Raw genomic sequence first — 13,673 nt, 5'->3', positions numbered from 1 at the left:
TTGTATGATTTTTGTTAACAGTGATCAAATCATTTGAACCTAACATGGTAGTATAACCATTAGATTTTGTCCATTGTGTTTTTACAGATGCCTGCCAAGCCTTGAGACCTTTATCCATGGGAGATAACTCTAAACTTTAGATTTATCCTACTTCATGATACAAGTGAAAACATACAGCTTCAGTAACTCAATCCAAGCAGAACAATTTCAGTAGGTTTAACCCCTTCTGCCAGTTGCCCCTAGTTAAGCAACAGTAGCCAAGTGGTTAAGATGTCCTGACATACAAGTGTTATCACAAACCCCCCGCATCAAGGTCACCAGTGCAAATCTCATGTGGGGTAGTTGCCAGGTACTGGAGACTAGTTTGTAGTTTTTTTCTGGGGCTTTCCTCCAACATTTTAACCTGGCACATCGTTAAATGACTCTGGCTGTTATTAGGACCTTAAATTAATTGTCGCATTACCATAGAAACGATATCACCTGGTTTTGTCTAGTCAAACTGTCAATAGACTAGGAGCTCCACAAACCTAACATTATCTCACTTTACAGGTACATACCCTGTTATCGTACGTCGCATCAGGATTCTCATCACAGGCTATCACTTCAGGGGCCATCCTGTAATTCAGAAATGCTAATTTTACGAACGTGTAAAAATTGGTAACTACATTTTACAAATCCTTCAAAGTCTCAAATATCAAATATTGTTTGATTAAAGTTTAACAACGTAATCCAGGCGAATCCTTTTCATTTGATTACTTAAAACATATGTAGTGTAAACCAACATTTTTTCGGCTACTAAATTTTGCGCAATTGTTCAAAGAATTCAAGGAACTGGTGAACTGTAAAATTTAACCCCCGCAAATATGCCCCCTTGTAGTAAACTGAAAATATTGACAGAGTGAATTTATCTTTATAAAGCGTCATACAGTTATTAGATGAGATGAATTGAAGTTACAGCAATATTTCAGTCACATAAATCTAGATTCTATAAAAAAAGTTGTTTTTTATAATTATTTGACAGTAAAACTTACCAATACGGTGTCCCTATAAACGTATTTCTTCTACCTATTGTTTTATCAAGCTGAGCACTCACACCAAAATCAACTGTAACAGAAACATGTACATGAAAGAGAATGTCATTCAGTAAAAACGTCATACAATATTTTGTCTCCACACACAAATTTATGCCCTTTGTGATGTCATATTATATATGCATTTATCTTTAACCAATGTCAAAGAGTTACTACTTTTATTTTTTAAGAGAATGATTTTAAATGATTTCATGTTATTCTCTACCATGAAGAATAACATCTTTTCATTCCTTTTATTGTAAATTCAGAAAGTTCTATATTCTATACTATAAAATACTTTTTTATATAAGAATTGATAAATAAGATATATATCTTCATAAGTAATCACATTCATGAGGCCTTTTATACAGTCAAACTCATTAATATAAAATCGCTAGAGTCAATATAATTTTGGAGCACCATTTTTATTCTTCTTTTTCTAAATATTTTCATTTGGGATGAATTCATTTTCATATAAATTCTGCATGAGCCAAAGTTAATTATCAGTCCTTGCAAATAATAATCAATGCAAAAGTTATTTGCTGTAATTCCTTTCAAACAACTCTGTGTCCAGTGTGAAGATATTCTTACCTAGTTTAACTTCGGCGTTGTCTGTCAGTAAAACATTCTGACCCTTTATATCTCGGTGTATGACTTTGTTTCCATGTAAATGAGCGAGTCCCTGAAACCAACAGGCAAAAATAAAGTCAGATCAAATAGGTACAACTTCATGTCTTATGGTTTTGAAAAAGTGCAGACATAAGTTTGATGTTATAAATCTTATTGAGGACTGAGATTTTTTTCCCACAGACAATGCTTAGCTTGAAAAATTCCTCATTTTTGAGGTGTTCTGTACAAATAGACCATGATCACTTAACATTAAATCAGGAGCAAAGTAGTTTATACCATATTTATTTGACAACTATCTGATGTATTGATATAAAATAATTACACAGAATATCTCTAAAAAGTATGGGAGAAAATTACTCTTTACTCACCCGAAGGATTTCTCTGGCAATGTAGGCGATCCACTCTTCCTTTAGCGAGTTTCCCTTCGTGGCTGTAACAAACAGTCCGAACATATTAATTTTTAAATAACAAACAGTCCAAACATATTATTGATTGTGACATCATGTGTTTGGGAGCATAACGTCATACTTTTCAAAGAAAATGACGTGGATTTCCCTCACGAAATGACATCACAAAAACTACCTACCCACAAGGCAGGTAACTCTGTAATATGCAAAGACAGAATAGATACATATAGAGTTTGTGTACCAACCTTTGACTAGATACATATAGAGTTTTCGTGTACCTACCTTTGACTAGATGGAGTCATTTTAAATAAAGATAGAGAAATTGTGTACCAACTTTTGACTAGATATATACAGTCGAGACTGTCTTATGTGACTTTCCAAGGGACCATCACAAAAAAGTCACATAAGACAGGGAGTCAATTAAGGCAGTCCAAGTTCATCCGCAACATCACTACAAAAATCTGTCTTTTAATTGTCTGTAAATTTATTCTTCATTATAAATATATCAATTACCTGATTTTTTTAAAAATAAATAAAAAATAACAATATAAAAAAAAATAAAACAAAAATGAATTTTTTTTTTTTTTTTTTCAATTAAAAATCATTTAGATCTAGTTACAAATTACAAGCAGACATACATTCAAGAAAAAATTCTATCTGGAGAGGATGTAATTTTGGGTTAAAAATCTCATTTTTTGCAATTAAAAAATATAATTGTGTGTTATGGTTTTTCAGGCTTGGAAAAAAAAAACCCAACACTTGTCCGAAAACAACAATTGCAAAACAATTGCAGATATTATGTAAATTAAAAAACATTACTACTGTACAGTAGAGGTAAAATTTTAAAACCTGTGCTTTATTTTGCTGAATTTTACAAATCTACTGTACACTGCTACCAAATGGCGGCCATTACAGAAGCCAAAGTCGTGTGCATTTGTTTTTACAAGACATTTTGGTGTTATGAGAAACGTTTGGAGAAAATATAGGGTTTCTGAGTTTGGGATGGCAGTTATAATGACTGTTAACTCATATCAAACAACGAAATTATGTTTGGTCGTAAATGCCATGTACAAAACAAGAGTCACCCACGCCAAGGATGATATGGTAGGCAAAATAAAACATGCCTATTTATTTAACGTGTTCTGTTATTAATTGTCAATGTTTACCATTGTTTAGTATTGAGAAAAATCTTAATGATATCTAGCCTCTTTAAAGATGCTCCACCGCTGACAAATGGTATTTTTTCACTATCAAAAACAGGAGCAGACGAGTTTGTGTTTTTCTTCAGTTACTTATTTTACACCATTACCACCATTGAAAAGTTTGAACTTCTAATCTTACTTCAAGTTAAAAATATGAAAAGATAATTACTTGCATCCCGAAAAAATTCCATGGCACTATATTCTATATGGAATGAAGTACTGATTGCGCATGCATCAAAGGCGAAACAGATTAATTTATGTTATTTTTTGTCTTAATTAGGCATATATGTACACGATTAAACACCAATTATTATTCAAATGATGAATATCATTTATGCTCTCTCGGCGGTGGAGCATCTTTAATAGTTTAAGGCAAAATTTTGTGGAAAAAAAACGATCTTTCATGATCCGTCAAAACTGGTTACACAGTAATGTACTCTTATCGTAGTCAACAGTCAATGTTTAGTTCGATGTTCACACCTCTTTATCTATCATAATTATGGCCTCGGGTGAATGAAAAATTGCTCAAGACAGACTTTTTATGATGTTTGGGTCGCAAAAACATGGTCGCTTGTCACGTAAGACAGGGAGTCGCTGAAAACAGACCCATTATATAGCAAAATACGTTTGGGGGTCTAAAGTAAGGTCACATAAGACAGGGAGTCGCTACATACAGGGGGTCGCTCAGACAATCTCGACTGTAAAGAGTTTGTGTACCAACCTTTGACTAGATCTGTGACTGAACCTGCTCCACAGAACTCCATGACCAGCTGAAATATAACATTAAGGTGTGTAACATATATAAGTTTACAGCGTTTACTGTTTTTGTGTTAAAATCAATGATTATCACTACAATACAGATAGTTCCATTATAATTACATTTATCTAAAATTTCATAAACAAAATCATTCAATTTTGATGTTATAACTTAAATTTTTTATGTTATGACATGGAACAAAGATTCTATTGAAACAGGGCTTATACATAAAAGAGATGATTTGAGGAAGACATTCAGACAACTGAGAAATGAACCAGTCTGTCCTGTTCCATTTGTGTCCTGATTAGTTAACTAATACATTACTTTGACTTCTATTGATGGTAAACACAGACCTACTATTTATTTATTGACGCTAGCCATCAGCTACAACAAACACATTCTACAAATGTAAATAGCCCTGGCTGTGCACGGGGTCATCATTAATCAGAACAGTATTGTCCCTTAGTTCACACCTCCAGAGACCCACAGTTGATCGCACTAGGCTATGCTACGTATCAGTGGTAAGTATAGTGTAGTGTGGTGTGGTCAACCGTGGAACTCCGGTGATGCTAGGTACACGATCAACATTTGTTCTGTGTTTATCATGAAGAAATAAGATAATCTGATGATATCCATAGCTGTTAATGTTTGTAATTAAGAAATAAGATTATTTGATGATACATACAGCTGTATATAATGTTTGTAATTAAGAAATAAGATAATCTGATGATACCCATAGCTATATATAATGTTTGTAATTAAGCAATAAGATAATCTGATGATACCCATAGCTGTATATAATGTTTGTAATTAAGAAATAAGATAATCTGATGATACCCATAGCTGTATATAATGTTTGTAATTCAGAAATAAGATAATCTGGTGATACCCATAGCTGTATATAATGTTTGTAATTAAGAAATAAGATAATCTGATAATACCAATAGCTATATATAATGTTTGTAATTAAGAAATAAGATAATCTGATGATACCCATAACTGTATATAATGTTTGTAATTAAGAAATAAGATAATCTGATGATACCCATAACTGTATATAATGTTTGTAATTAAGAAATAAGATAATCTGATGATACCCATAGCTGTATATAATGTTTGTAATTAAGAAATAAGATTATTTGATGATACCCATAACTGTATATAATGTTTGTAATTAAGAAATAAGATAATCTGATAATACCAATAGCTGTATATAATGTTTGTAATTAAGAAATAAGATAATCTGATGATACCCATAGCTATATATAATGTTTGTAATTAAGAAATAAGATAATCTGATGATACCCATAGCTGTATATAATGTTTGTAATTAAGAAATAAGATAATCTGATGATACCCATAGCTGTATATAATGTTTGTAATTCAGAAATAAGATAATCTGGTGATACCCATAGCTGTATATAATGTTTGTAATTAAGAAATAAGATAATCTGATAATACCAATAGCTATATATAATGTTTGTAATTAAGAAATAAGATAATCTGATGATACCCATAACTGTATATAATGTTTGTAATTAAGAAATAAGATAATCTGATGATACCCATAGCTGTATATAATGTTTGTAATTAAGAAATAAGATAATTTGATGATACCCATAGCTATATATAATGTTTGTAATTAAGAAATAAGATAATCTGATGATACCCATAGCTATATATAATGTTTGTAATTAAGAAATAAGATAATTTGATGATACCCATAGCTGTATATAATGTTTTTAATTAAGAAATAAGATAATCTGATAATACCAATAGCTATATATATAATGTTTGTAATTAAGAAATAAGATGATTTGATGATACCCAGAGCTATATATAATGTTTGTAATTAAGAAATAAGATAATCTGATGATACCCATAACTGGTCGTCCTTGCCGGGCGGGCTCTTCTTTATAAAAGCACCGTAGTATGTAGCAATATTTCTGTGATTGGAGAACTGGAACAAAATAAATAAATACACTCAGATAAACATTGCCTACTTCATGTTCAAAAAAGGTTTATGCCACAAACCACATACTTAGAGCAATGTCAATATCAGCAGGAAAACTGAGGATTTTCTTAAAGATGGGGTTCTGTGTTTAAACTTAATTTTTGTTCTCCACAAACATATTTCATTGATTGTATTTTTCTCAGGTTGTAAAATTAGTTTTGCGTAAATAATAAATGCCAATTGTATTTTTTCTAGGCTGTATAAATTATGAGCAAATTCATATAGAAACATGTAGCATTTGTAGTACCTCTACAAACATTTGTCAGATCTAGATCTGAGGACTGATAATCGCATCATTGACAACAGAAGCTGGTTAGGTATGCATTAAACGTACTTACTTTTTTCAAAACATTTATTTCAAGCTTGATTTCCTCTTCTTCATCCTACAACAGATGAAAGACATACTGTAAATAAACTTATTTTTGTGCAATTAAATTTATATTTCGTGGGTATAAAGAAATTGTGAAAACAAATTACCACGAAAATGTTTCAAATACAGGTATATACGTAAATCACTAGAGGATTAGATGATGAAGTTAAATTGCTGTTAAAAATTTTTTAGGTATGAACACAAAATTATGTTACCTCGAAAATACGTTGATTTATATAGTATAGAGTAAAACATGTTTATAATGAATACGCTTCCAAAGAATTCATAGTTACTATTGATTTGAATTCCAATTCAGGGTTTCGTGTAATATATGTACAGTATAAAATCATTTTGTTGGTCCCCTAGCTATAGAGGTTCATCATAACCGTGTTTTACAGTAAATATACTAATAGTGCAATATAAAACAATACATCAGTTTGGTTTTTTGGTTTTGATAGTTTAACGTCCTAACATGTGTACAGCTAGGGTCATATAATATAAGGACATGCCAGACTAATTGGTGGAGGAAAGCTGGAGTACCTGGAGAAAAAACACTGACCAGCGGTCAATACCTGGCACTGCCCAACATGGGATTTGAACTCTTAACCCAGAGGTGGAGGGCTTGTGGTAGTATGTCAGGACATCTTAACCACTCGGCCACCGCACCCCATAAATAAATCAGACAGATATATGTATATTACATTAAAAAAATACACAAAATTATTATTGCTGTTCAGAAAATTCTATTGACTTGAATTCATGAGTTTCTAGTGTAATAGCTTTCAGTCTTACCTCTGTAACATTCATTACTTTGATGGCAGCCAACTGACCGGTCTTTGTATGACGCCCCTGGAATTATCAAAAGAATTCATTTTAATTTCCAGTGAATTAGGAAAAACAATATTAGCCTTAAGATGTAAGTATAGAACAGCTCAACTTCAAGATGTCACTGCTCAAAAGAAAATTTTAGACCTGCACAGCTTTGTTGCAAGAAATAAATACCGTTCAATACAATATATCTCTAATTACAAGCTGTTTGTTATCTAATTGGCCTAGGCAAATTATCATGTGTTTTAATTGTATGATTTCTTAATTCATTTTTTCTATTTATATAATTATAATTAATCTATTTAACTTTTTTGGCTATTTGCTTTTAATCCACAATTTAGCCCTACAACATTTAGATATTGTGTAAATCGGATCTATGCCTACATAAACATCCAAGAAAGGATAGCTTCTACTAGTGCATAAAGTTCACTGCACGTGTCAATTTTCACAAATACACAAAGTACTCTTCTGGGCCTGGCATATAGACGAGAAATTTAACATGGTCCAGGATTTAATACAGATATATACAGGCCTAGTTAGAAGCAAACCTGTGTATGTACTACTACACAGGGCCCTGAACTAGCTACTGTATCATTGGATTCCCTATACTTATAACACACAGAGATAAAACTACATCGGATATTTATACAGCTATAGACCACAAGCAGATTTACCCACAGTTCGACCACCTGTTAAATTTTTAATTTTGACTCTAGCTAGTGCTGGTGGCCATATGTAGTTGGGTGAACGAAGTTTTATTAGAATATTAATATATTTGATAGAAGAATTGTCTGAATCAGTTAGTATAACTACAATTGACAATTGATTATATTAATGCAGATCTCAATGGCTAATTACTTATACAATCTGCTACCCATTTTAGCTTTCACATTTTCTCTAATGAGTGTGATCTATTTTTTCGTTTTGTTTTTTTTTCAACATTCAAGTTGGTGTAGCCACTCACTCGCCTTTCACATATTCAGCAATGGTTTGATCCCCAACATGTATGTAACAAGGTTAAGGATCACAGATCTATATCACGTGGGTTTCCTTGGAACATTCCATCTACCTCTCTTAATCCATCTCACACTTACATCTGATTATGAGCCGAATATTATACATACTTGTTTTGGAATCAATGTAAAATAAAATTTATCTTAATTGACCATATTCCTTGTAATTATAAGCACCCTTCCTTCCCCCTATAAGCACTCCTCCCCTCTTCTGGAGGAGATGAAGTTATATAAATGCCCCGGTCCTCCCATGGATTTTAACAATATTTTACAACTGTGTAATGCATATAAAACATCAACATTATATTCCAATTTACACGAACTTGTGAGTCTTTTAAAAGAAAAGAAGGTATATATATATATTTACTGTGACCGATTAATGTGCATGGAAAGAGATAAAATATGGCTGAATTTTAAGTGCCCTGGTTGTTAATTACCTTGAATATGGTATGTGATTTTTGCACAACTTCTTACAATATTTCACTGAAATATTATTGAAGGAGAGCACCGATACATTCCATGTGGAAATCACGCCCTCTTTGATAATTTGATCCTTTCATATAACCAATAGTCTTTGAGCTGATATGAGTTGAATGGTTTATAAGTTAAATCTAAAATTGGTCCAAAGCTAAAGGAAACATCAACAACTTAAAAATTAATATTATTGTCAAAGAATATAAAATAGTACATACATACATTGTATAATTAGGGAGAAATTTATTGGGTCCTATGATAATCCACAAAATATGTATGCACTTGAATTCGAACTATGCTTTTATGTAGCATTTTAGTCTGAACAAGCATTTAATCTCATTTGCCAAATGTACATCTGGGTTTTCATATATATACCTGCTTGTAAGAATTTAAGGTGTGATTCCAAGATATATATCTATATATACTAACAGCAGGATAGCTACACACAGCCAACTACCCACACATATATACTACTAGTTAAAGTGTACACTGTGAGTGGTGAATATTGATGCTTTATTCATTAATTATTTCTACTTTTAATCAAAGAACACTTGGAAATTACGCTGATAGAAATACTTAATTGCCCCTGAGTCAAGGTTCCTTTACACCTCATCACCATACACAACAGTCATAACAACAACACTACAGTTTCTCATCAGTCTGTGGGTTTGGTAACATAAAGCTATATAGGGTATAGAGAATTAAAGGGTATGTCCAAGAAATGGACTAACAGATAGATACTGGCTCATATGTTTAAGACATGGACTAAAGACTCCAGTAGAGAAATGAACTACAAGCTCATATGTAATTACGTATCTATAAGAAATGATAGACAATATAGACTCATGTATGTCTATGAAATAGACAATAGACTGATGTATGTCTGAGAAATAGACTATAGATCTAGACTCATGTATGTCTATGAAATAGACAATATGATCATGTATGTATAAGAAATAGACTATAGACTCATATATGTCTAAGAAATGGACTAAAGACTTGTGTATGTCTAAGAAATGGACTATACTTGACTCATGAAGGTCTAAGAAATGGACTATAGGCTCATTATGTCTAAGAAATGGACTATAGACTCATTTATGTCTAAGAAATGGACTAAAGTCTATCGACTAATTGTCAGTACGTATGTATGTCTAAGAAATGGAATTAATATAGGCTAACCACTACCCCGCCCTTGTATGTATTATATTTCATTAATAAGACAAAACTGGATCCTGCGAAATACTAAAGATAAAAAAAACACCATCTATAATATTATAAAGAAATTATAAGAAATTATATAAAGACATGCCAGCAAGCTTTTATGGAGCAGGACCTATACATGTGGTGATGTAAAATCTGGTATATAACAAATTGGTATCATCTTACTTGTCATGTTCCATTTGTCAGGTTAAAAAATTATGTTAAGCAAAAAATGGCATTAACCAATGTGACATTAAGTGGTTTCCAATGTCCTAACATATATTGCTAATATAATGACTTCACAACTGTCCACTCATTTTGACCAGAAATCCATTACCAAGTCACATTACATACAAATTAAAATCAAAAACAACTTATTGGCAAAGCAATTAGGATACTTCTCAGTTCACAGAATTATATAATTAAGTCATATAAAAACATTTTTCAGTGAAAAGAAATAATATCATTTGAAGAATATCCAGTCTAATTAGACAGGTCACCTATCCTACCAGCATCAAACGCCAGACTGCAGGTACTTCAGATCAATTCAAGCAATTGGAATTTGGTCATTTTAAAAACATGCTTTCATAATTGAGTATAAATTCAATATTTTTAAAGGAAATAATTTTTGTGTTTAATGTCATTTTTCATGTTTCATATCTACACAAACTGTTGACTTGAAGTACAGGTATGAACCAATTGGGAAATTTGGCTACCAACTGGGTAATACAGGCCCGACAATCGGAAATGTATTACAGAATAGGCCCTGATGCAATTTTGATAAGTTATTTAAGGTAAGACCAAAATAAAATTTCAATATTTTAGAAAATTTATTACATGATTGATTATCATTATACTCTTGATGACCAGAACTTTGGAGTATACAGTCAGAAGGTCAAGGTCACAGCAGGATTCTATAGATAGGTCACTCAACATACCTTGTACACCTGACCATAGGTGCCATTTCCAACAACTTCTATCAGGTCAAAAATTCCTGCAGGATCCTGAAAGACATAAAATCATTCACATGATAATTAACACAGTAGAATGTAGAAACTGGTACAGATTTATAATTAGCTTTCATCATTGATGTCATTTTACATTTGGTGAACTACTATGATATATTATGTCTTCAACTCACTCACCCCTAAAATTCCAAAATGGACTATTCCAGTCTTTGAACTGGAAAAGTCTAAATGTGTCTTCCAGGGTAAATGCCTCAAATGGATCTGCTTCCATTTATATTAAAGTGTGACATGACAGGCCTAGGAAGGACATCACATGCATGGTAACACTTGTTATTGTCATCCATTTCATGGCGAGGGCGTTAAAACAAAGGGAGTAGCAAATTAAACTATATTAATTTTAATAAAGGTATTTGTAGTATTTTACAGACTCTAAATATGTTTGACAATATTAACAGCCAGGCTCATTTAAGATGCAACAGGTTTAGGAGGTGGTGGAGGGGGGGGGGGGGGGGAATTAGAAGATTTTTCCTTACGTGTAGGCCCCAGAAAAAAACCATTGACCCACAAGATATGGTCAATACAGCTGGCAATCAACTGCCGAGAGGACTTGAAATGTTTTAACTATATGCACTCATAATTAAGGTACCCCTGATCATGATTGCATGGTCCTGCATGAATACTGGGAATGGGACATAATGGGATAGGATGGGACAGTCAAGGATACAGGTAACACATACAGTCATATAAACTACTAACTCCAATCTCCCTTTCATCCGAAATGTCAGGGCCTAAAAGGTGAAGACCAGGGGTTTCAATATCAGGCGGTACTTTTTGCCGGTTGAACCTGGCTGTGGTGTACCGTCTGATTTGGTCTAAATTACATAAGATAGCATACAGATGGTATAGAAAAGTACCCCCTGAAATTGCAATTATACCGCCTATCATAAAAGATAATGAAACCCCTGGAAGATTCACTTCACAACTGAATTAAATCAATCAAATTGAGCTTGAAACTGTCCCCAACTGAATCTAGGTCAGAGGTCAAAATGTAGGTCAGTAAGTGACCTACTTTTAGTTAACTCCACATTGGCAAACACTATACATGCATCCTGAAGTGACAAAAAGTGTGCACATTACATATTGAATTAAATAAAAGAAAAGATTGAACATTCATGATGTATATGGGCCCTCCCCTCTATTCTGTATTTAGATTTCCTGTTATATTGGTGTTGTAATTGCATGAACATGCTCTACTAATTTGATAGAGTCAAGTTGGTAAAGTAGAGAACCAGTGAACTGAGTGGGGTTCAATTAGCAGTTGGTTGGCAATTGACACAGTTATGCTTTGTTATTTTCCTGATGATTTTTTTTCTCCACGACATCTAACAATGAAACACTGCCACATTATAATTACTATGACAAAAGAAAATATTTCATTTATGAATGAAATATCAGATATTGTTCTTTCTCTCGATGTACTGGACATATTGTGACTGTGAATGCGATGATAGGGTCAAATGTCCACGAAGACGTTGGGATTGTCTGTCATTATTGATATCTGTCTGGGATCTGTTAAAACAAGAAACTTTGATGTTATGGTATATCTATACACATGGTACACCCATGATTAAGTTAGGCTAACGACTATTATGCCAATGGGCCTAACTTCACACGTGTGATGCACGTGTGCACAGCCAAACCACACGTGCTTCCTACAGGAGTGGGGACACACACATGAGTCACTTGAGCAAAAACAGTGATTTATTCTTACAGTTTGAGAAAATCTCTATAAACCACAAATAAACTGATAGAATAGGAATTTTATTAATTCCAAACGCATCCATTTGAACTGCTCTCTGTCGCCGATCCCTAAAAGACATGGTTGAATCGAGTCTTTGTTGTCATTTTCCTCTCGTCAGCTGATTCGTCTCTCAATATTCTGGAGATGTTACCGGGCGGTATCTCAAACAAATCGCCTTCGTGTAGTGATAAATAGTTAGAAATAATACAGCTTTTATATTTATATGACTCCGTTTGTTGATCAGATAAAGTACCTACCCGTAAACTTGAGAGATCTATATCGTCCAAACTGACGTTCACCGACTGAGTGGACGCCATATTTGATCTTCATTCGAAAACACAGGGTTTCCTCTTGATATCTCGGCTCGGAAATGCAGTCACCGAGCGATATTATACGGCCGATTTTGTCCAGATATGTTCTTAAAAAGTCATTCTATCAGATCGTTAGTCGACACATGAACCATACTCCGATGTGATGCTAAAATCCTGCCTTGAAATGTCTATCTTAACATGTATATTTACAATGTTAAGTATCGTGACAGGTACGGTGCATTGTGGGTAAAGGAAGGGAATCTCATCGCTGAACTACACCGGGGGAAAGATGAGGTCATCCCGAGCCTTGCGGTTGGGTTTTTGAACCAAGCCCAAATAAATGTGTTTACCGGACAAAACGGGTTTCTTTAGTCCATTTTAAAATTTTCTTCTGACGAGTGCATTACTTTTTGCAATGATTTTTTTGTTTCATTTATCAAAATTCCAACGTCTGTAATATCGCGGTTTCCGAGTAAAATCATATCATGCATTGCAAGCTTGATTATAAAAAGCTATCATGTTTTAAGAATTTTTACAAGCTATGAAAGACGTATTTGTTCTGTTATACTTGTAAATAAGGTTTCCTTGTGCACATATCAACATACTATATATATACTATCTTGATATG

The 13,673-nt window shown here is 33.0% G+C and overlaps 1 protein-coding gene across 9 annotated transcripts in view; it reads right to left on the bottom strand.

Moving 5' to 3' along the window:
• The window catches only part of LOC138307432 (serine/threonine-protein kinase mig-15-like), a 90,186-nt gene extending 76,903 nt beyond the window's left edge, over window positions 1-13,283 (bottom strand). For all 9 annotated transcript variants that reach the window (XM_069248178.1, XM_069248183.1, XM_069248187.1 and 6 more), the window contains exons 1-10: window positions 12,992-13,283; window positions 10,904-10,969; window positions 7,243-7,299; window positions 6,419-6,463; window positions 5,946-6,026; window positions 4,031-4,079; window positions 2,069-2,130; window positions 1,662-1,752; window positions 1,032-1,104; window positions 558-615 (exon numbers count right to left, since the gene is read on the bottom strand). In XM_069248178.1, the coding sequence (XP_069104279.1) occupies window positions 558-615; window positions 1,032-1,104; window positions 1,662-1,752; window positions 2,069-2,130; window positions 4,031-4,079; window positions 5,946-6,026; window positions 6,419-6,463; window positions 7,243-7,299; window positions 10,904-10,969; window positions 12,992-13,051 (642 nt within the window). In that variant the 5' untranslated portion in view covers window positions 13,052-13,283. The remainder of the gene's footprint in view (window positions 1-557; window positions 616-1,031; window positions 1,105-1,661; window positions 1,753-2,068; window positions 2,131-4,030; window positions 4,080-5,945; window positions 6,027-6,418; window positions 6,464-7,242; window positions 7,300-10,903; window positions 10,970-12,991) is intronic.
• Window positions 13,284-13,673: the final 390 nt, after the last annotated feature.

Source organism: Argopecten irradians, chromosome 14, assembly GCF_041381155.1.
Source record: "Argopecten irradians isolate NY chromosome 14, Ai_NY, whole genome shotgun sequence".
In the NCBI taxonomy this organism is placed as follows: domain Eukaryota; kingdom Metazoa; phylum Mollusca; class Bivalvia; order Pectinida; family Pectinidae; genus Argopecten; species Argopecten irradians.
Note: the sequence above shows the minus strand (reverse complement) of the source record. Positions and strands in the feature narration are given on the sequence as shown.